The 22,653-nt window shown below is 40.6% G+C and overlaps 1 protein-coding gene across 1 annotated transcript in view; it reads right to left on the minus strand.

The window, feature by feature from the left end:
• The window catches only part of PI15 (peptidase inhibitor 15), a 29,490-nt gene that overhangs the window by 5,780 nt on the left and 1,057 nt on the right, over positions 1-22,653 (minus strand). The window contains exon 2 of the mRNA XM_004372515.1: positions 703-821. Coding sequence (XP_004372572.1) covers positions 703-821 — 119 coding nt within the window. The remainder of the gene's footprint in view (positions 1-702; positions 822-22,653) is intronic.

The raw sequence follows: 22,653 nt of genomic DNA on the forward strand, positions 1-22,653 counted from the left end.
TAATAATAATAATAAAGCTGAAACACTTTAGTGTTGATAATAATAATAAACCTGAAACTTTAATGTTAATAATAATAATAATAAAGCTGAAACACCTTAATGTTAATAATAGCACACCTGAATTTCCTTTCCTACATGGAAGAGAATGGGTCTTTGGAATGTTGGATAATGTCATTCCACAGGAGGAGAAGAATTACCCTATCACTGACAACAGATTTTCCCATAGTTGCATATGCCTAGTACTGGAGCCATCTCAGCAGTGAGCCGTAACAGAAGCAGAGAGTATAGCAAGTTCATAGCTATTGTAGTTTTAGATGGAATTATTCAGGTTGTAATTTCTCACCCTGCCTCTTTCCCCAAATCAGTATTTTAGTGCATTGAACACAAGAACGGATTCTTCTGCAGCTTACACATGTTTCCTGAGATGGAGGAGCCTGATCATTTCAAACATTTTGGGAGGGTCATGGAGAATACAGGCTGAGAGGGTGTTCCAAGAGTGCAACTGGTCTTATCGGGCCCTTTTAACTAATTAAATAATGTTTGATCACATCTGAAACATTCATAGGGGAAGCACAATGCTTGAAACATAGTGAACACTCAATAAGTATTCGCTGATATTATTGAAATTGGTGTCACTCCACCTGGGTCTTCATAAATAATAAAGTCAGGTGGATGAACTGAACCTACAAAACTGTTTCTTACCTTCCAGTTCGTACAGATAGATTTTGGCCCAAAAATCTCAGTAAGTAAGAAGGTCCGTGGTCCCAAATGCAAGTAGCCGCCCAGGCCTCAGCAGATTTTGCAAGATTTTCATCCCAAACCTATAGAGGGAAGAATCTTTAGTTTTACCGGCTTTGCTAGCAACGAGCAAAGCTTAAGGAAAGAAACAATGCGACTATTTTCTGGAATTAATTAATTCTGGTTTCTAAGGCTATTTTAACCAAATGAAAGCAAGTTCACACCATTGTTACTCAACGTTCTATAAAGCAATAGAAGTCGCAGGGCGGTGCGAATGGTTAAGTGCTCAACTATTGTCCAACTGTTGACGGTTCAAACCCAGGCCTAGTGATCTGCTTCCAAAAGGTCACAGACTTGAAGACCCTACAGAGCAGTTCTACTCTGCACACATGGGGTCACCATGAGTTGGAATCAACTCAAAGGCAACCAGCAACAACATGAAGCAATATGGTTATGCCACATGAAAACCTTACTACCTTTGCAACGCCACCTACTGTAGATTCAAAGTCCAGACAGCAGTTTTAGTAAAGGATTTTATCAGTTGCCTTTGAGTTGGTTCCAACTCATGGAGACCCCCCCACGTGTCAGAGTAGAACTGTGTGACGTAGGAGATTCAATGGCTGATTGTTCAGAAGCAGATTGTCAGGCATCTCTGAGTGAACTTTGAACGCGCAACCTTTCAGTTAGCCCTTTAACAAGTTATGTATATTTGTTAAAGAGAATACTTTTTCACTGCTTCATAGTTCAATGGCATAACATTATTTGTTACTTACAATATTTTTATGCTATTATATCTAAAAAAAATGTTTACACTGTGATTAGTCAATGGTTGACCACATATTTTAGAAAGGGAGGATTTATATGCAGAAAGAAGGAGGGACAGTTTTCTAATTACTCAAATTCACATGGAGCTTCATGAGAAGACATATAGATGTCCTTCTTTGATCTTGGTTCTCCTAATTTCACGTTCTCCCTCATTTTGTCATTCTTTTGGTGACGTTCCCCACCAGCAAGTTGTGTGGAGCTAAGCAAGGCTTGCCTAAATTAAGGTTCATAACCAGGAGCTCACTATCAGTTTTCGCCCTCTAGCAAACGTGTGGGACTGCTTGATCATAACACTAAAAAGGCCTTCATTTATCCCCAAGGATAATGGGACACATAGCTTTATTTAGCAGAAGAGTGTATTTAAGTCACAGAAAATTTATTTAGTGACTTTGAACTAAAATAGAAAACAAACATACAAACAAAAGAAGTGAAGTCAAGAGACACTTTCACCCCAGCAGGCCACAGCAGCTAACTTCAAAAGAGATTTGTTATTTAGTTACTCAGAATTTTTATTGTAATTAGAACATAAAATAAGCTTACATACGTTGATGCAGTTTTGCATAAATATAAACTCACGAAGTCTATATAAAATCAAAACGGTTTAGCATGGGTCTAGAGGAATTCTGGAGTCTCTGGGTGTTGCAAACAGTTAAGACACATGCCTGCTAACCAAATGGTTGGAGGTTTGAGTCCACCCACAGGTGCCTCAGAAGAAAGGCCGGGCAATCTACTTCTGAAAAATCATCATTGAAAACCCTAGGGAGCTCAGTTCTAATGTGACACATGTAGGGTCATTATGAGTGAGAATTGACTTGGGGGCAGCTGGGTTTTAGAGAAATTCGATGGTGACAGTGTCCACTTTTCCACTGCCCGTGTTAAAGAAAAATTACCCAAAAAGCTGTCCTGAACGATCCAGAATATAATCTGCTTGTCTTGCAGATTAAATTAAATGTGGTAAAACAGCATGTGATTCCTCTTTAATAAATACATAATCAATGTTCAATACACTGTCAAAAATGGAAAACACTCATTCTAGAAAATTTTAAGAACTACTGTCTAGTTCTTTACATGTTTGTCTTTTTTCTTCAGTTGATATTATGACATTTTTGTAATTATGAAAAAAAGGTTTTATACTGTTTCTCATAGTTAATTACTTAGCTCAGTAAAATAAGCATTGATAAATTGTACAAGTTATTAATTAAGACATCTTTGTTTTTCCTGTAAAAATATGGACAAAATATATCAATGATGCAAACTATATACTGAAAATCGTAGTATTCAAGGACTGAAATTAACTTAAAAAGCATTTTTTTCCCCTGCTGATATTGTGTTTTTCTGTATTTATTCTTATGTTGATACTTTTTGAAGTATTGATGAAATATAGATGGCAGCTCATGAAAAACAAAAAAAAAGAAACCCAGCACAATTAATCCACAGAGGAATTTCAGATGTAATAGCATCAACAAATAACAAATAATGTTCCCTAAAGGTTGTTATTGGAAGGATGGCGCAGGATCGGGCAGTGTTTCGTTCTGCTGTACACAGGGTCACTGTGAGTTGGAACTGACTCCATGACACCTGACAACAACAACAACAAACCCAGAAACAAAGCTTCTTTGCTGATTGTGTTCTCTTAGAAAGAAACACATACAGGCGTGATTTACAGAGTCACACGATTTATATATTTGTGAGTGTGCATTCCGATAAATAACTGACAAAAACACTTGCATGTACTCTTGTCCTAAAATAGCCTCATAAAAATCAGTTGCCCTCAAGTCCATCCTGACTCATCATGGCCCCAGGTGTGTCAGAGTAGAACTTTGCTCCGTTGGGTTTTTAACTGACTGATGTTTTGCAGAGCATGACAAGTAACGCTGCCTGAGACTCAAGAGTATTGTGTTCTAATCCTGATCTACCGCTGAGATCGTCTGTGACTGAGAACATGTCACTTACTATCTCTGCCTTTCAGTTAGCTCATCTGTTACATAAATAGGTTGGATGAGGTCATCTTTAGGTTTCATCTGTACCTTCTCGTTATTTAAATATACCTGAGAGGCCTCAGCATCGGGACCAGAAGAGTTAACTTATATTGGCCTATAGCTTGCATAGTTCCAACCCTTTCCGTACCATAGAGAGAGTCAATCTGGATTATTTTCAAAATAATTAAAAATATTTAAGGCATTTAACAATTTAAGATGGAATTTAGCATATATAACCCTATCTTTGGTGTTCCTGGGCGGTGCAAACAGTTAATACTCCTGACCGCTATTGGAAAGGTTGGCAGTTCAAGTCTACCCAGAGGCGCCATGTACTTCTGAAAAATCAGCCATTGAAAACCCTGTGGAGCACAGTTCTACTCTGACACACTTGGGGTCGCCATGAGTTGGAGTCAACAGCAACTGGAATAAGAAGAATACTATCTTTATACTCTTTCACATCATTAAAAATTAAACATTGTGTATGTCAAAAAATAAACCAAAAAGTTAAAGTTAGGAAAATATCTTATAATTGCATCCTTTGTTGACTTTGTTAAGAGGGATTTTGATACAAAGAAAATGTGGTAAGTATTACTGATTCTCAAATAGGTTTTCCTATGTACAAACATCAGAAACAAAATTTTGGAGAATATATTGACTCAGTGGCTGGTGGTGGGGGGAGAGGTAACCTCTTTCTTTCTCCCCCATGTTCTCTTTTAGGGAACTAAACCAGTTCTGTTAAGTCAATTCTGACACATGGTGACCCCATGTGTGTCAGAGTAGAATTGTGCTACATAGGGTTTTCAATGGGAAGAAGATCGCCAGGCCTTTCTTCCGAGGCGCCTCTGGATGGACTCAAAATGCCAACCTTTTGGTTAGCAGCCAAGTACGTTAACCACTTGTCTGCCTCTAGCCCCCTAAAGAAAATTGCTGGAGAGTCAGACAGGCTCCCACAGACAGTGGGTCACTTGGCCTCCGTGTGGGAGACGAGACCCACTCACTTCCTGTGATGCCCACTTCTGGGAAAGGTCAAAAGTCACTGCACTCTTTCTTGTCTTTTTGTCCCCGGGCAGAATTCACACCTATCTCCTAGAGAGAGGAAGTCCTACCTGAGCAGGGAACGCTGAAATTTGGGGATGGCGTTGTATTCACTGGTAAAACTGAGACATGCATTTGCTAACTCTGTCTTTCTCCATTGGTTGAACTCCTAGGAGAAGATGGGTAGGTGATTTATCTCCTTGATTTCCAGTAGCATTTGAATTTATTAATATGTTGAGGTGCTTGAGGTTTGAAAATAATAAGCAGTGATAATTTTATTTAACAATTATGGGAATTTGCAACAAAAACTTTGGATTCTCTAAGAAGTGGACCAATATGAAGTATTCTTTCCTATCCTGGATGTCAGAAGTCCTTCAGGGGGGCAAACGTTCAGCACTGGACTGCTAGCCGAAAGGCTGGCAGTATGAACCCACTCAGGGGCGCCTCAGAAGACAGGCCAGACAATCTGCCTCAGAAAGGTCAGCCTTGAAAATTCCGTGGAGTACAGTTCTACTCTGACACACCTAGGGTCACCATGAGTCGGAATCAACTTGACGGTAACCAGCAACATTAACTAGCAGAAGGTTTGGTGGTTCGAACCCACCCAGGGGAGCCTTGGAAGACAGGCCTGGCAATCTGCTTGTGAAAAGTTACAGCCTTGAAAATGCAGTAGAGCAGCTCTACTCAGCACACATGGGGCTGCCATGAGTCAAAAGAATCAGAAATATTAATTTTAAAAACCAAAGTAAATTCTGAAAAGTCTATTCTGCACATGAAAATCACCCTCAAAGACATAAAATACTACCAATACAAATATCACACTTTAAATTTTTGGAGATTTCTAAACTGATTCTTGTCACAAATGCTGTGAAAGCAATGGCATTGGAGACAGCATGGCATGTCCTACAGACGTTTATTTTCTTCAGCATTTATGTGATCATTCCTCATATAGCCTGTAAAAAGTAAGGGCATTTTACATAAACAAGCTTTTTTTTTTTTCCTTTAAATAACTTAGCTTGGGATAGTTAATCTTTTTCTGAGTTAGTCAGATTGGGAAAGGAGTGCCGATTTACAGAAGTGACAACAGCCATTAAAAAAATTAAGCAATGACAAAATTATTTCTCCTGAGGGAAGCCAAAAGGTTTTAAAACACTCCATAGGCATGACTGTGGTTCAGTTTTAATATGAGTGGATTTATCCCCATCAAACAGAAATGCCGGCGAAATGGCCAGTAGAGAAAACTGAGAGCTGAATACATAAGAAGCAGTGTTACACCAGACGGAAGAGCAGTGAAGAGCTCAGGTAAGGCTGGAGGAGGGGTAGGGTGGGGTAGGACAGAGGAAAAGAAAAGGCTTTCATGTGTGAATTTTTAAGGAACTGATTAGATTAATCAAATGATATTCAATTGTTTCTACTTTGTAAGAGTAGGAAAGGGTGAAAGAAACTTCATCAAAAATCATCCCCTCTAGTCTCCAAATTAGCTACAACATATGGGCCCACCTTACATCACAAAGTATCAAGGTGGGGTCCTAAGCATTTTTAAATGATAATGAATCTTTCCCTCAGGTAAGATGATTACTACTACTCATGTAGGTGAGAAAGATAAATTCGTGTAACTAGATGATGTAAAATGCACTTTTTCAGAGGACCTCTGAATTAGATCATTGCCAGCAGCATAAATATCATAAAAACAAAACAACAAAAGCCCTCTCTTGACCACTTTTCCTTCTCCAAGTATTGTGCCATTTTCTCTTTCCCTTCATAGCACGAGTTCTTTAGAGAGTTGTTTTAATTTGAAATTTCCAATTTTTCTTTGCTCATTCTGTCTTGGGTATAGACAGATTTCTCCCATCCCTCTACCCAAACTGCTTGCATCAAGATCATCAGTGGTCCGTTCTTGGTGAGTGTCTTACTTGACCTACCAACAACTTTTGACATACCTAATCCCTCATTCCTCCAAGACACACTTTCGCCTCTTGGTTCTGACACCACACTTGCCTTGTTTTTCCTCTGGCTGCCGATTCTCTACCTCTTTGCTGATTCTTCCTCATTTCCCCAACCTCTAAGTGCTGGGGGCCTTGTAGGGCTCAGTCCTTGTCCTCTTCATCATTGACATTCACTGCCTTGGTAAACTCATCCAGTCTCATGGATGGAAATAACTCTTACATGCAGACAGTATTATTTCATATTAGATCTCTAGACCTCTCCCTTGGATTCCAGACTAATTTATCCACCTACCTACTTTAAAGCTCTACTTAACATGTCCAGAACTGAGCTCCAGCTATTACACTCCCACCCCCACCCCTACCTCCAAACCAGCTACTTCTGTAGTCTTCCCCCATCAGTCAATGACAACGTCATTCTTCGAGTTCAGGGGTCAGCAAACTATGGTCCACATGACAAATCTGTTCCACATATTATCTCTGCCGATGTACACTGCCTGTCTGTGCCTATTTCTCAGAAGTAGGCAGTTGCAACAGAGACCATAAGGCCTAAAAAGCTGGACATATTTACTATCTGGCCCTTTACAGAAAGTTTACTGACTTCTGTTCTCGTTGCTCAGGCCAAAAATCTAGTAGGTATCCTTTACTCTTTCTTTTTTTCGTAGCCTACATCTGCTTCATCAGCAAATAAATCTCCTTGATTCTACCTTCAAAATACTGTATAACTAGAATATAACCATTGGTCCCCATCACTGTTGCCTTCACCTTGGTCAAACCCACCATCACTGGTTACCTGGGTTACTGAAAGAGCCTGTGAACTGGAGGAATACTCAGTAAAACCTTAATATATAGATAAATGCAACGCCATTCCTCTTCAAGTTGTCATAGGAGACCATACGAGTGTCCGATTCAAAATGGCCAATACCAGTCCATTTCAGCTCACTAATACCCAGGATATCAATGTTCATGCATTCCATTTCATCTTTGACGATTTCCAATTTTTCTAGATGCATACTTCGTACATTCTGCGTTCTGATTATTAATGGATGTTTGCAGCTGTTTCTTTTCATTTTGAGTCGTGCCACCTCTGCAAATGAAGGTCCCCAAAACTTGACTCCATCCACATCGTTAAGGCTGATTCTACTCTGAGGAGGCAGCTCTTCCCCCATTGTCTTTTGAGTACCTTCCAAACTGAGGGGCTCAGCTTCCGGCGCTGTATCAGACAACGTTCTGCCGCTATTCATAAGGTTTTCACTGGCTGATTTTTTCAGAAGTAAACCTCCAGGTCCTTCTTCGTAGTCTGTCTTAGTCTGGAAGCTCAGCTGAAACCTGTCCACCATGAGTGACCCTTCTGGTATCTCCCAGCATCGCAGCAACACGCAAGCCACCACAGTGTGACAAACTGGCAGATGTGTGTGGGGCTCTGTTTCTAGCCGTGGAAAATGCAAGAGATGCAAATTTCCAGATTAACCAATGGGATTCTAGGAAATTCATTCATTTAGGTCACCAGTAAACAAATATCTATTGAGAGACATTGGGTACTATGAATTCAACAGTAAGCAGGACTGACAGAGGTTCTCTGTCTTCGTAAATTTACTGTGTAATGGGGGAGGCAGGCAATAAAAATACTACCAAACAAATAAGTGAATAATTGCTAATTATAATACACTGTATAAAGACACGCCAAAAGAATCATGTGCTGTGTAAAATTCTACTCCTCCTGAAGTTCTCTTCGTCATTCAAACCCTTCCACACACAGAGGCCATTCCCCGTTGTAGACATCTGTAGCTCACCCATGATGCCTGCAATGATTTCTGAATGCAAGTTCTAGATGAATACCCAACAAAACCAAACCATTTGCCATTGAGTTGACTCATGGGGACCCCATGCAGGGGCCTAATAATGGCAAATAGTGCCTAGGGCAATTAGCATTAAATTGCTGAATAATCTCTCACAGCTGGCGATGGAAACTGTGAAGGCCCCTCATGCAGCCGCCCTGGGCATGCCCCTACTTTCTCCCTTCCCCCCACCACCCTTAGGCCTCTATTTGTGTGTCAGAGTAGAACTGTGCTCCATGACTGATTTTTTGGAAGTAGATCACCAGGATTTTCTTTCAAGGTGCCTCTGTATGAACTTTTGGTGAGCAGCCAAGTACTTAATGGTTTCCACCACCTAAGGACTCCTACTGAATGACTATCCAAGTGAAATTATGTGATAAAATAGAAATTGTCCCCAGGATATCTCTTCTTTTTGCTTAATTAGTAATTCTTTCAGTATATAGTTTCTTGATGTGTAAGTGTGTAGATATTTAGTCCTGGGAAATTACTCCAGAATCTCCTGGGAACTATTCAGAAGGCAGATACCGAACCCAATCCTGGATCTACCCAATCAAAATATCATGAACCTGTACTTGCAAAGAAGTCGTGCAATACTCTTCTGGTTAGAAATAATTGTGTAAAGTCCTAGTTAGTGGAGTGTCATTCTGATTACACAGAACTTTGGGCCTCTTATCTGCCTCCGGCCATCCCCACACACTCCCACACCACATGGAAGGCTTGAAAAAATTGGGGCATTTCTGGTAGTTAACATTGGTTCATTTCCATTGGTTAATTATAAGCCCTTTGATGAGTAGCCTCCGTCTTGGCTCTGGCCTATAGGTAAACCAAGATAGGAGGACAAGTAAAAATAGTATCTCATTTGTAAAACAGTTGAGTGTCAGGCAATGGGCACCAAAGTCTGTGAGGATGTTTGTTTTGTGTATTTGTGGAACACAGGATTATGGGTGAGAGATGTAGAGAAATCATCCTGTATGTTGCTGTATAAATAAGCCAGTATCATTCATTCCAAGAGTGACAATTTCAATACAAGCGAGCATGTAGTCCATGGCTACCTGGATATGAGTACAGAGATAGCAAAAGGTGTTTGTGGTGCTTATTTAGAAATCATGGGAACTCTAAATGGCTTAATTAACTGAGCTAGTAGATGTAAGATGTAGGACAAATATGTACATAACTTTATGAAATTCCAAACTCTTGACCAAAAAAAAAAGTTTAAAAGTTTTAAATAAGTAAGGCAACTCCTTTCCATTATAATAACATCAAGCCCATATGCAAAGTGCACATTTGAACAACAAGTAATTTAAGTCATGAGACTATGAATCAACAGAAGACTGTGATTCATGTTCTTATGAATCAGCCGAACCCACTAACCTAACTTTAGGATGCACCCACAGAAGGAGAGCAACTGGAGAGGAACGTGTCATCTCTCTTCTGCATTGATCAGCTCCCCTCAATTCCAGGCACCGCACTTTCAGAACACACATGGTGGAGCCCACCCAGGGAGGACAACCAAGGTCAAGGGCCTTCCTTGCCTTCCTGCCACACTGCTACTTGTTCCCATTGACTTTGTAATAGACACAGCTCATATGTGTATGTGGAGTCTCTGGGTGGTGTGAACAGTGAGCTCAGCAGCTAATTCAAAGGCTGGAGGGTCTAGTCCACCTACAGGTCCTTGGAAGAAGGGCTTGGCAATCTACTTCTGAAAAATCAACCATTGGAAACCCAGTGGAGAGCAGTTCTACGCTGACACTCATGGGGTCACCGTTAGTCAGGATCGACTCGATGGTTGCTGGTTATGTGTATGTGTGGCCCAAGGGAGGAGAAGGGGGCTGTGATTTTCCCTTCTTTTCAGGACACAATTTCTTACCATTTCCAGGACTGGCAGATAGCAACTATTCTCTGATGGCCCCATAGCCTTGGCAACACTCCAGATGAGAAAGGTGGAGTGCCTGGATTTTTAACAGAAAAGGGCAGGTGACTGAGAAAGAGCTTCTGTGACTGGGAGCCAAGATTCTAGGACACAGATGCTCCCAGCCTTCAAAGACTCTTGCAGAGACTTTCTACGTGATTTCTAAGGGTAGAAATAGAACGGGGAGAAAGATTTGAGTTTACATGAATACTTTTTAATACTCAAGGATGTCCTCAGATAAAAAGCATGTAGGGAAATTCCCTATCCAGCGGGCTCAAGAACAGGAGAGATGAACACACGAAGGGGAGGATGTAATGCACTGTCCTTCAAAGCACAGGCTTTGTTGGCAGATAGAACTGGCTTCTCACCATTTTGATTTACTTGCTCTATGACCGTGGGGAAGTTACTCACCCTCTCTAAGCTTCAGGTTCCCTGTCTCTAAATGAAGGAAATAATCCCATCTCTCCAGACTCTTAGGAGGGTTAGGTGAGATAGTGGAAGCTCTAGCAGTGCAAGGGGGTGGTTAATGGTAGCTGTTATCATTATGGAGCCCTGGTGGTGTAGTGGTTAAGTGGTACAGCTGCTAACCAAGAGGCTGGGAGTTCAAATCCACCAGCTGCTCCTTGGAAACCCTATGAGGCAGTTCTACTCTGTCCTATAGGGTCACTGTGGGTTGGAATTGACTCGACGGCAACAGGTTTATTATCATTATTGGGGAGCAGTGGTGGTTGGGTGGTAGAATTCTCACCTTCCATGCGGGAGATCTGGGTTTGATTTCCAGCCAATGTACCTCATGTGCAGTTACCACTCATCTGTCAGTACAGGCTTGTGTGTTGCTATGACATTGAACAAGTTTCAGCAGAACTGCTAAACTAAGACAGGCTAGGAAGAAAGGCCTGGTGATCTAGTTCTGAAAATCAGCCAGTGAGAATCCTTTGAATCACAATGTTCTGATCCGTAACCCATCACGGAGATGGCACAGAACCAGGCTACATTTTGTTCTTTTGTACATTGGGTCACCAGGAGTAAGAAAAGCTAGCAACATCAACAGAAACGGTTATTACTGTTGAGCATCTGAGCACTGGAAAGCTGGGGGTGGCGTCAGTGAACATTTCAGAAAACCATCTAAAATGGGAAGCAGTGTGAGGTGCACTTTTGATCACATTATCTGGCATCCTGGTGTTTAAGAGCCATCGAGCGTTCATCTCAACCAAGAAGGCAGCTGGATAAAATGAAACTGGATTAATCCTGAAACAAGTAAATGGAGACAGAACTGTGCATAGATAATGAGTTTGCTTACGTGGAAAATAACATCAGGCGGTGGACTATAAAATTAGAGAGCATTTTAGAGGTTTTGAAACTAATTCTCCTCTTTAACATATGTTTTATCTTTAAATTGTAAGATCATTTGTGGATGGGTTCTAGCAATAGTTCTCCTTTTCAGGGAAATAAAATACCCATTAACCAAAAAAAAAAAGAAAAGAAAACCAAACCCGTTGCCATCCAGTCGATTCCGACTCACAGCGACCCTATAGCTATTATTTAATACGTGACCCAGGAAGACATTTTCATGTGTGATTAATTCTTTTTTCACCAACTTTGTATTACAATATTCTACAAGCTGATTTCTTGATTGTTAAAGTTTCCCGTGACACACATGCAAACTCCCTATCTTGCCACTGCCTACTTGTTCCAAAGAATTCAAATGCCTTTCTGCCCACCTACTGCTGCTGAAACCATGATCTCGCTGGAATGCAGAGAGAATGATTTGGTAAAATGTTAACTAAATTATGAAATATGAATTTTATGCACTTTTTAGTAGAAAAAAATACTGTGTCCTTAAGTAACATTTCTGGACTGTTTCAGTTTGGAGTATGAGGTGCAAAATTTTAAGAGTTTTCATGAAAAGTTCAGTCTAAACATACAACTTGTTGGGCATTCATCTATATCCGTGTCAAAAAAATGCTTGGTACCTGATTTTAGATGTTATGGGTAACATACACTGCAAACGTTTCAAATCTCGTCCCTCCAAACCTCAGTCGAGGATGTATTTTATGCCAAATGGTTTTCTTGACCAGTTTAAACTGTTAGTTTTCATCTTACCGGCCCACCTCCCACATCGTTCTTCAGAAATTCTCATAGACAACTAAATACTTTGAGTTTATAACCATTTAATGGCCATTGTCTGGTTATCAGATATGCTGAATTCATGATATGAGCTAGTCAGACTTGTCAGCTTTTATTTTTCTAAAGTTCTTTGATTACTTTCCATAAACAACTTCTCCCAGGTGTGTCAGGAATACTTTGTAGGGCCTGGTGCTATGCAGGCCCCTCAAACAGGTTTGGATTCATGATAACTTAAGTCTCAACACTTATTCTAAAAAAATTAACACGTGAAACTTTCTTATAAAAATTGTTGAGTGGATTCCCAGACATAAATGCATCCATCCATGCTGTCTCCTCCATACAATATACAACTCCCCCATACTACCTACCCCTACCATGCAACGTGGCCCACTTTGACTACTGAAAGATTTCCCATCCAAAGTTCTTTGTAGTAGAAGGATGTTCCTGCCCACCCACTAGCTACTTTTTCAACTTCTGTAGATGTGTGCCCTGGAACATAAAACCCACGGTAACTTCATGACTCCTGAAACCTGTTCTTTATCTTGTGTTCTCTAACTCAGAGAAGCCCAGCTGTCTTGTTAAAAGGGGGTAACTTTCTCATTCTACGTCATCATATAAATCACTTAGTCTTACTGATTTCGAAGCATTAATTCACTTCTGCACATCCTTATAGTCTCAAACTTAGCTTAGGCTTCAATGATCTCTCACTCAGACTATTCAACAGTCTATTGACTCATGACCTGTCTTCACCCCTGTCTTTCTCTAATCCATTCATACACTGTGGCCAGAATGACCTTGGATGAAATGTAAATGTAAATATGCCACTTCACTGCTTAAAACCCTCAATAGCTTTGTCTTGATCTTAGAATAAAGTGTGAACATCTCTGCTTGTTTCTCTCAACCTCCTCAAACAATGCTCTTTCTTTTGTGCACTAAACCCAAGCCAGATGGCACTTTTATCTGTTCTCTCTACGTAGAATGCCCCCTCTTAATTCTGGGTCTGCGTGTGTATTAGACCTGTCTTCTCATAACACCCTCCCTCTCCTATATACTTCCCTCTTCTTAACTTCTTCCTGTATAAATGAGTTGCCATAGAGTATAATCCAACTCATGGCAACCTCATGTGTGTCAAAACAGAACTACGCTTTATAGGGTTTTCAATGGTTGATTTTTCAGAAGTAGATCACCAGGCCTTTCTTCCAAGGCACGTCTGGGTGGATTCCAATCTCCAACCTTTTGGCTAGCAGGTAAGCGCATTAATCGTTTGTACTACCCAGGGACTCCCAAGTAAGCAAGTATTAACCTGATGCCATCAAGTCAGTTCTGACTCAGAGCGACCCTATAGGACAGAGTAGAACTGCCCCGTAGGGTTTCCAATGAGCAGCTGGAGGATTCAAACAGCTGACCTTTTGGTTAGCAGCCAAGCTCTTAACTACTGTGCCACCAGGGCTCAAGTAGATATAACTCTGCTTATTTTTCATATTTAGTATTTGAAATTATTTTCTTCTAGAAGCTTTCCCTAGAAGCCAAAGTCTGGACTAGATACCCCCTCCCCCGTCATCCCAACACATCCTGTATTTATTTCACTTCAGCACTCAGCACACTCCTGTGCCGACTGACTTGTCCACTCACAGTACTTGCTGCCAAAGAGTGTTTCTTGGCTCATGACTGAATCGCCTAGCACAGCACCAGGCACATATAGGCACCTAATAATAAGCACTGTGGAATGAGTGATTGAATCTTGAATGACTCCTGCCCACCACAGCTCTAGAGCCACAAATCCTTTACCTGGGATGCCTCAAGACACAAGACTTCATTCAGTTACCCCGTAAGTATTTACTGAGTGTTTACTACTGTGGGACAGACATGATGTTAGGTTTTATAAATACACAGCAAGAATCCAGAAAAATTATTTTGCTATAGTGTTGCATGTGGTCAATAATATTTGCCACACACACAAAAAAAAGCAGCATTGAATACTAGGTAATATAAAACCAAACAAAACCCATTACCATCGAGTCCCTTCTGACTCATAGCGACCCTATAGGACAGAGTAGAATTGCCCCATACGGTTTCCAAGGAGCGGCTGCTGGATTCGAACTGCCCACCTTTTGGTTAGCAGCCAAGCTCTTAACCACTACGCCACCAGGGCTCCTACTAGGTAATATAGTCAGTCCATATGTGCTTTACCCGTGGTTCACAACTTTTCTGTCAACTAATGGTGAGGTTCTGAACCACATCCTGTGAACGTTTTCACATTTGCATTTCTTAAGGTCTATTTTCAAAATGGTGACAAACAGAATGTTCTTTACTTCACCTGGCTCCAGACATGCAGAACTGAACAAAAGTAAAGCAACCTTCAAGGTATACAAGTAGTACTAAGCAAAGGATCCCTGGTGGCGCAACCATGAAGCACTTGGCTGCTGACTGAAAGGTTGGCTGTTCAAACCCACCCACTCAGCGGCTCCATGGCAGAAAGACCAGGCAATCTGCTTGGGTGAATATGAGAGCCTAGAAAACCTTATGGGGCAGTTCTGCTTAGTCCTATGGGGTTGCTACTCTGTCACATATGAGTCGAAATCAACTCGACAGCACCTAACAACAACAGTACTAAGCAGCATGTGCCTTGAGAGAAAATTCCTCTAAAACGTGCTCTGTCTCCATTTGGAGCCAAGACAGTTAAAAGGTTCCACATCTAGAAGACCAGCACGCAAGAGTTCTGACTGTGCTGGAGAAACGCCTTCCTGTCCGCAAGTGTTCTCAGTTCACTGTTTTTTGACAACAGCTCTCAGGAGGTTTTCTAGGGGTCACAAAAGTGTTCATTGAAAAGATTTCATTTAAACACATCAAATTTCTCATGTTCGTAACAGGCAAATTGAGTTATTCTTCCCAAATGAGAGGAAATGCGCCATCTGGGACAATATATGTCTTGGTTTAAAAAAAACTGGTAAGAATAGACACCACAGGTGATTAGTCAACTACTGAATAAAGTTTTTTTTTTTTTAAAGTTGTTTTTATTACCCACATTCTCTTTCACATGAAGTCCAAAAGAACAAAATCAGCACTTTTCATTCCTCCCCAGACATAAATTATTACTCATTTTAGGCAATGAGTTTATTGGCTGTTTCCAAGGATGGATTCATCTATTCTTCATTCATTCATTTGGGTCACGTTTCAATTACTTTACTACCTGTTAGGACTTGATAATTGGCATTTTTCTTTTCCAGAAAAGTATAGGAAGTCTTATTCCTTTAGATCTGCAAGTAATATTTGTAGGCAGTAAACAAATAAAGCAGGTCTATTATCAATATAAGGAACCCTGGTGGCACAATAATTAAGTGCTCGGCTGCCCTGAAAGGTCAGAGATTTGAACCCATCAGCAGCTCCAGGAGTATAGGCCTGTCAATCTGCTTCTGTAAATATTACAGGCTAGGAAACCCTATGGGACAGTTCTACCCTCATATAGGGTCACTTTGAGTTGGAATTAACTCGATGGCGCACAACACCAATATTATTAATAGAGGTTTTTTTTGCTTCTTGAAATCACATTATACAATTTTTTTCAGTTCATTTCCATCATCACCTTCCCTCTGAAACCTTACCTGCCTTTCTGCATTCCACACCATCCGGGAAGTCTGTCATCTCACCCACTACAGCTCAGTCAGTCGCCCATGTCTATCACTACCTTTTTTTCCCGTAGATGTGTGGGTCTTCCTTTCCTCTGCCTAAAGGGATGGCATCACTTACTCAGTGTCACCACCTCTCTGGGCACTTTTACTGCCCACCTCAACTCCACCAAATGCCAGGGTCACCTTTCCAAAAGGCAGACCTGACGCTACTTTTAAATCTCCAGAGTCTCCCTACTTGCTTTTGAATCCAGTGATCTTCAATCTTATCTCAAACTCCTCAGAAATTTGGCTGAAGTGTCCAGCTTTTTCTCTCCTGTGATGCTGCTCATCACTGTATTTCCTAGCATAACACCAACCCTTGCCCTTCCTGAGCATTCATCTCAAATTCTTCTCCCCCAAGAGGCCTTTCATGACCTAAAAGCAGTTCCCGTGGAGTTAATCTCAACTCATGGAGACCCCATGTGTGTCAGGGTAGAACCGCGCTCCACAGAGTTTTCAGTGGCTGCTTTTTCAGATGTAGCTTGCCAGGCCTTTCTTCCAAGGTGCCTCTGGGTTGACTCAAACCTCCAACCTTTTGGTTAGCAGCTAAATGCATTAATGTTTGTACCACCAGGGACTCCCGCTCTCATGGGAGGATTTCAAAATTGTGGAAGCTAGTTGAGTCAATTGACATCAATTCTGGGAATATTCTACAAATTTCACTCTATGTATGAGTCTTGCGATTTCACCCTTTTGGGATAATTCTTACTCTAGTGTGGTTTGTGGTTTAAACTGCCCTTGGGAAGAACGAAAAACAGCTGTTGTCCCAGGAGCTCTGGAAATTAGTCAGTAAACTAATTGTAGAACGGAAGCCATGAGTAAAGAATTTTGACTTGCATATGTTAAGCTCTATCCGTATTATTATTTCTGTGAAAAGAAACTGCTCTAGAAAATTAAACTTTTCAAACACTACGTTTTTACTAAAGTCAGTGACAAAATATCCAAAGAAAATATTATACAACCATAACATAAATGTCAACACTCCAACGTACAAATGTTAGGTGCCGTCAAGTCCATTCCAACTCATAGTCACCCCATGTGACAGAGTAGAACTGCTCCACAGGGTTTTCTTGGCAGTAATCTTTACGGAAGCAGAATGTTAGTTCTTTCTCCCGTGAAGAAGCCGGGTAGGTTCCAATCGATAACCTTTTGGTTAGCAGCCAAGCACCTAATCCTGTGCGCTACCACGTGTACACTATATGACACAACCAAAGACTTGAAACCAAACCTAACTTGTGGCCGTCGAGTCAATTCCAACTCATAGTGACCGTATAGGACAGAGAAATGCCCCAACAAGCTTCCAAGGGGCAGCTGGTGGGTTTGTACTGCAGACCTTTTGGTTGGCAGCTGAGCTCTTAGCCACTGTGCCACCAGCACTCCAAAGACTTAGAAAAGATAAAATTATTTATTTTTCAGAATTCATGTAAAACTTATTTGGGTCATTTTAGATTAGTAGGATAAAATATTCTTAAAAATTATGAGAAAAATTCTATGAAAATATTTACATTACTGTTGTCAGTTGTCATCAGGTCAGCCCCCAATTCACAGGGATCCCGCGCACAGTGGCATGAAACACTGCTCAGTCCTACGCCATCCCGTGATTAACTGTGGATCAGACCATTGTGAGCCATAGGGTTGTCACTGGCTGATTTTCGGAAGTAGATCACCAGTAGGTCACTAGTCTGTCTTAATCTGGAAGCTCCACTGAAATCTGTTCAGTATCATAGCAACACACAAGCTACCAAGGACAGATTGGTTGGTGGCTGCATATAAATCTCATTGGCTAGGAATGAACTCAAACCAAACCCACTGCCACTCGGTCCATTCCAACTCCGTGACCTTATAGAACAGAGTAGAACTGCCCCAGAGTGTCCCCAAAGAGTAGCCGGTGGATTCGAACTGCTAACCTTTCGGTTAGCGGCCAAACTCTTAACCACTGCACTACCAGGGCTCCTTGGATGGGAATAGAACCCAGGATAATATAAAAATTGACGCTGTGTGTAAGCATGTGATAATTTATAGGAACTTCAATTAAATTTAACAAATAATGGTTGGCCACTGTCTATATGTAAGAAATTACTTAAGAAAATAGAGATACACCAATGAATAAATACAGATTTAGCGCCCTGAAAGCTTAAAAATAGGAAGTTTGCAAAAAATGCACCAATAACTATAAATCAAGGCCGATTGCAACAAAGGCCATATGGTAGATATAAAAAGCTGCAGCCATTCAAAAGAAGGAGAAATTACATATGGTTGTGAGTGTGAGAAATATCTATAAGGGACACAGCATATTGATATAAACCTTGAAGGGCAGGATTATGAATAATGGAATAAGTTAAAAAGGAGACATTAAAGGGAGAGGAAATGGCATGGGAAGGGCTCACAGAAAGAAGTTGTAGAAGAAAGAAATGACAAATCAGGCTGGAGCAGTTAGGAAGAGCCCTGGACCAATGGGCATCTTCTTTTAGGCTCCGTGGGTGATAACCACTCACCAATGAGGGTGATTTGAACACAGAGCTGGCGACTCAAGGCATAAGTATTTGGAAGGTGGCCATAGCGAGATGAGTGTCCTAAATTTTTGGAGGACACAGTACAGATTAGAAATTGACCTAGCCTCAAAATTGCTCACAATCCAATTCAGTGTTTAACAAGTTAAAACAAAAGTCACAGTGTTATGTTGAGATCTGTATTTTTTCACCTAGCCTGGAGATTTATAGTCACTTATAGTCTGGGTTCCTACTTCAAGCTAACTATTACATCCTACTTCCCTCAAAGTTTCTCTGGGTCTTCATGAGGGATCTCGATGAACTATTTTTATTGGCCAATTTAATCAATGAATCCTTTTAACTTATGAGTTGACTAAATTGGGCACATTTTTTTCTGTCTGAACTCACCAATTTTCTGCCTCCTCGAGGCCTTCGCTTTTGCTCTTCCCTCCGCCTGAAAGCTCTTCCCTCGTCTAGTAGTGTGGCTCACTCCCTCACCCCCTCCATGCCTTCTCAGGAAACTCTTCCCTGACCAACCTTTGAAAAAATCACAACTCCACCACAACCCGCTTTATTTTTGTTCATAATCTTGTCACTTTCTGACATACTACCAAACCAAAACCAATCCCATTGCGGTTGAGTTGATTCCGACTCATGGAGACCCCATGTGTTACAGAGTAGAATTGCTCCATAGTGTTTGCTTGGCTGCACTCTTTAGGGAAGCAGATTGCCAGGCCTTTCTACTGAAGTACCCCTGGGTGGGTTCCAATCGACAACCTTTCGGTTAGCAGTTGATCATAAATCGCTTGCACCACTCAGGGACCTCTCTAACATATTATGTAATTTATTTATTTAGTTTGTTGTCTGTCTGTCTCCCTCCTTCCACCAGATACAAGCTCCAGGGGACAGGGATTTTTGTCTGTTTTATTCATGAATGTATCTCCAGTGCTTACAGTAATGCCTGTCATATAAGATTAAATGAATAAGCATGCCATTTTTTATGCAAATAATGCACGCCTTCTGCGTTTGTTTGTTGGCCATGCCTTCCGCTTGGAAGTATTTTTGTCAGCATGCTATGCTAACTTTTTTTTTTACAGCAACCTGTGGAAGAAGATTGGCTTGGCGGTGCTTGAGTGGGTGCCTCATGGGGGGCAGGCACAGCTGGCAAACAAATGCAGAATTCGCATGTTATTTGCATATAAATAAGGTATGTGTGAATGAATTATATGCGTAGTATTTACACAATAATTTGAAACAGCCCTTATATAATTTTACAGAAATTACTGCTCTAGCTATTGTTTCGTATTGTACTTGGCCTTACAAAATAACTCATATGTTCTTTTATTATTTGAGAAGTAAATAATAAGGCTGAAATGTCAAACAGAATATGAGGGTTTCAGCCGCCATTTTAAAGGAGGAAGCAAAGGTAACCCGATGTCTCTAGAGGTTTCTCCCAATAGAGCATTTGCTAAATCTAGCTAATTAAAAGTTGCTCCCAATAACAGCATGAGGTTTAGAATTGTTGTTGTATGCCATAGAGTTGATTTCAACTCACAGCAACCCTACAGGATAGAGTAGAACTGCCCCATAAGGTTCCTTGGCTGTAATATTTACAGGAGCAGGTCACCACGTCTTTTCTCACATGCAGCTGCTAGTGGGTTCGAAGTGTCAACCTTTCAGTTAGCAGCATAACCATTACATTACCAGTGCTCCTGGGTTTAGAATTACACAGTCCCAAATTCCGGAGGGAAACCCTGGTGGAGTAGTGATTAACAGCTATGGTTGCTAACCAAAAGGTGTCCACAGTTTGAATCCACCAGGTGCTCCTTGGAAATCCTATGGGACAGTTCTATTCTGTCCTATCGGGCCACTGTGAGTAGGAATTGACTCAATGGCAACGGGTTTGGTTTTTGGTTTTTCAAATTCTGGAGTCCCCACGTAGCTCAAATGTTTAAGTACTTGGCTACTAACTGAAACAATGGTTTGAGTCTACCCAGAGGTGCCTCAGAAGAAAGGTCTGATGACCTATTTTCAAAAAATCAGCCATTGGAAACCCTACAGAGCACAGTTCTATTCTGACACATATGGGGTTGCCATGAGCCAGAATCGACTTGACAGTAACTTTGGTTTGGTTAAATTCTAATTCCAGTTATACCATTCACTATTCATACAACCTGGTCCTAATCATCAACTTCTCTGGGTTTAAGTGATTTCATTTCTAAAATGAAGACAACAATCCTTACTCCATAATGAGAATGTGAACTATCAAATGAGATCATCATTGGAAACAATGAGCCAAGTGCTTGGCACATGGAAACAATTAAATAAGTGCATGTGGAATGAATTAATTCTTGACCAGTGGGGAAAGACTATAACTGGGAAAAAAGTGGCTTTTTTCAATCTATTTCTCCTGTCTGTAATCCACCTATGCTTTTATTCATAATGACCCCTCTGCTTGCAATATTATTAAAATAATGAAGTGCATTAGTTATTGATTGGTTAGTACATATTATCTGTATTATTGTTGTCATTTTACAGATACAGAAATTGGGTCTTTGGCAATTAAGAAATTTGTACAAGGCAACAGAGCGAGGACTTGAACCTGGGTAACTCAGTTGTCTAGGTCATCATCTTCTTCATCTGGAGAGCAGTGCTCCTGTCACTAGGAAGGATTCCATAAACTCCCAGTCTGGACACATGCCTTTCTGTGCCCCCATGGAATCTATTCCATATTGCTCTCCTAATTTATAGTAACATTTTAAACTTATTGGTTGCTTTCTACATCTGTACCTTAACTTCTAGAAACACCTCTTGTAAGTGGGTAACTATTTCTATTTTTAGCTCTTGAATTAGTTTTCACTGGGCACCTTTCTTAAGAAGCTCAAAGAAACCAACATAAGCTACTTTTTATTATAGATTCTTGTCTAATAGCTCTAAATGAAAAAAAAAATTGCCGTCAATTCAATCCTGACACATGGCGACCCCATGTGTTTCAGAGGGAAACTCTGCTCCATAGAGTTTTCAATGGCTGTGATCTTTTCAAAGTAGATGGCCAGGTCTTTCTTCCAATGTGCCTCTGAGTGAATTTAAACTGTAGTTCAAACTACCTTAGTAGCCAAGCACTTAACAGTTTGCGCCACCGCAGGACAACCCAACTCATACATTCCTCACAACAACCCTATGAGGCAGGTACTTTTATCCCCCTATTAGAGATGATGAAAATAAAACATAGTGAAATTATGAACTCATACAGCTTCTATTTCAGGATCAGGATTTGAACCCAAGCAGTTAGATTCCAGAATGCACATCCTTAATCCCAAGACTATATTGTCCCATATAAACCAAGACCAATTACGTTTTCTTTTCTTCTAAGAAATCCTAGGAAAATGCTTTCTCCTAGAGTCTGCTTGCCAATTCTATGACCAATGGCTCCTGTACATTTGAAAAACCTTTTTTATTTTTCTGCAACACTGACACCTGCAATTAGTCAAACTTAAAAAGTTCCTTCGAATAAAATAGATGAATTTAGAATTTGATATAAATAGCAAATTTTAGGTCAGTACCTATAAAAATTTCTTAGTGACCACCTCCCTCCACCCCAATTCAGAAATACCATCTTGATGCTCGTCATTGCCTTAAATAGGCTCCAAGCTGTCCTCTTGTAAGATGCTGGACTTTCAACCTTAAAGTTTCATAAATTCAAAACCAGAAATAAAGCAAATTTTAAAAGACATCTTTCCTTTCCATATCCACTTGAATTTTTTACTTACTTTCTAAGTAAAATAGTTTAAGCACAGCGAGCCTATTTTTAACAGAGAGAGCAAAGTATTTGTTCTCTGCGAGTTGGAACAGTGTACAAGAGTTCTGGCTTAACGTTATCTGCACGACAGAGCCTTAAATCACAACAAGGGAAAAGTCAGCTTATTTTCTTAGAATAGAAATAGATCAGTGTGGAGAAGGGCTTTGTCCAAGAAAGGGAAAAGACACCTACCCAGAGAATACTCATGCCCACAAAACCCATAATGTTAAGAAATATTTTCAAGAAATGCTTTAAGTGATAAAGGTAACTATTCAATAATGAAAATACAGCAAAAGTTCCAGG

Source organism: Trichechus manatus, unplaced genomic scaffold (genome assembly GCF_000243295.1).
Source record: "Trichechus manatus latirostris isolate Lorelei unplaced genomic scaffold, TriManLat1.0 scaffold00018, whole genome shotgun sequence".
Lineage (NCBI taxonomy): Eukaryota > Metazoa > Chordata > Mammalia > Sirenia > Trichechidae > Trichechus > Trichechus manatus.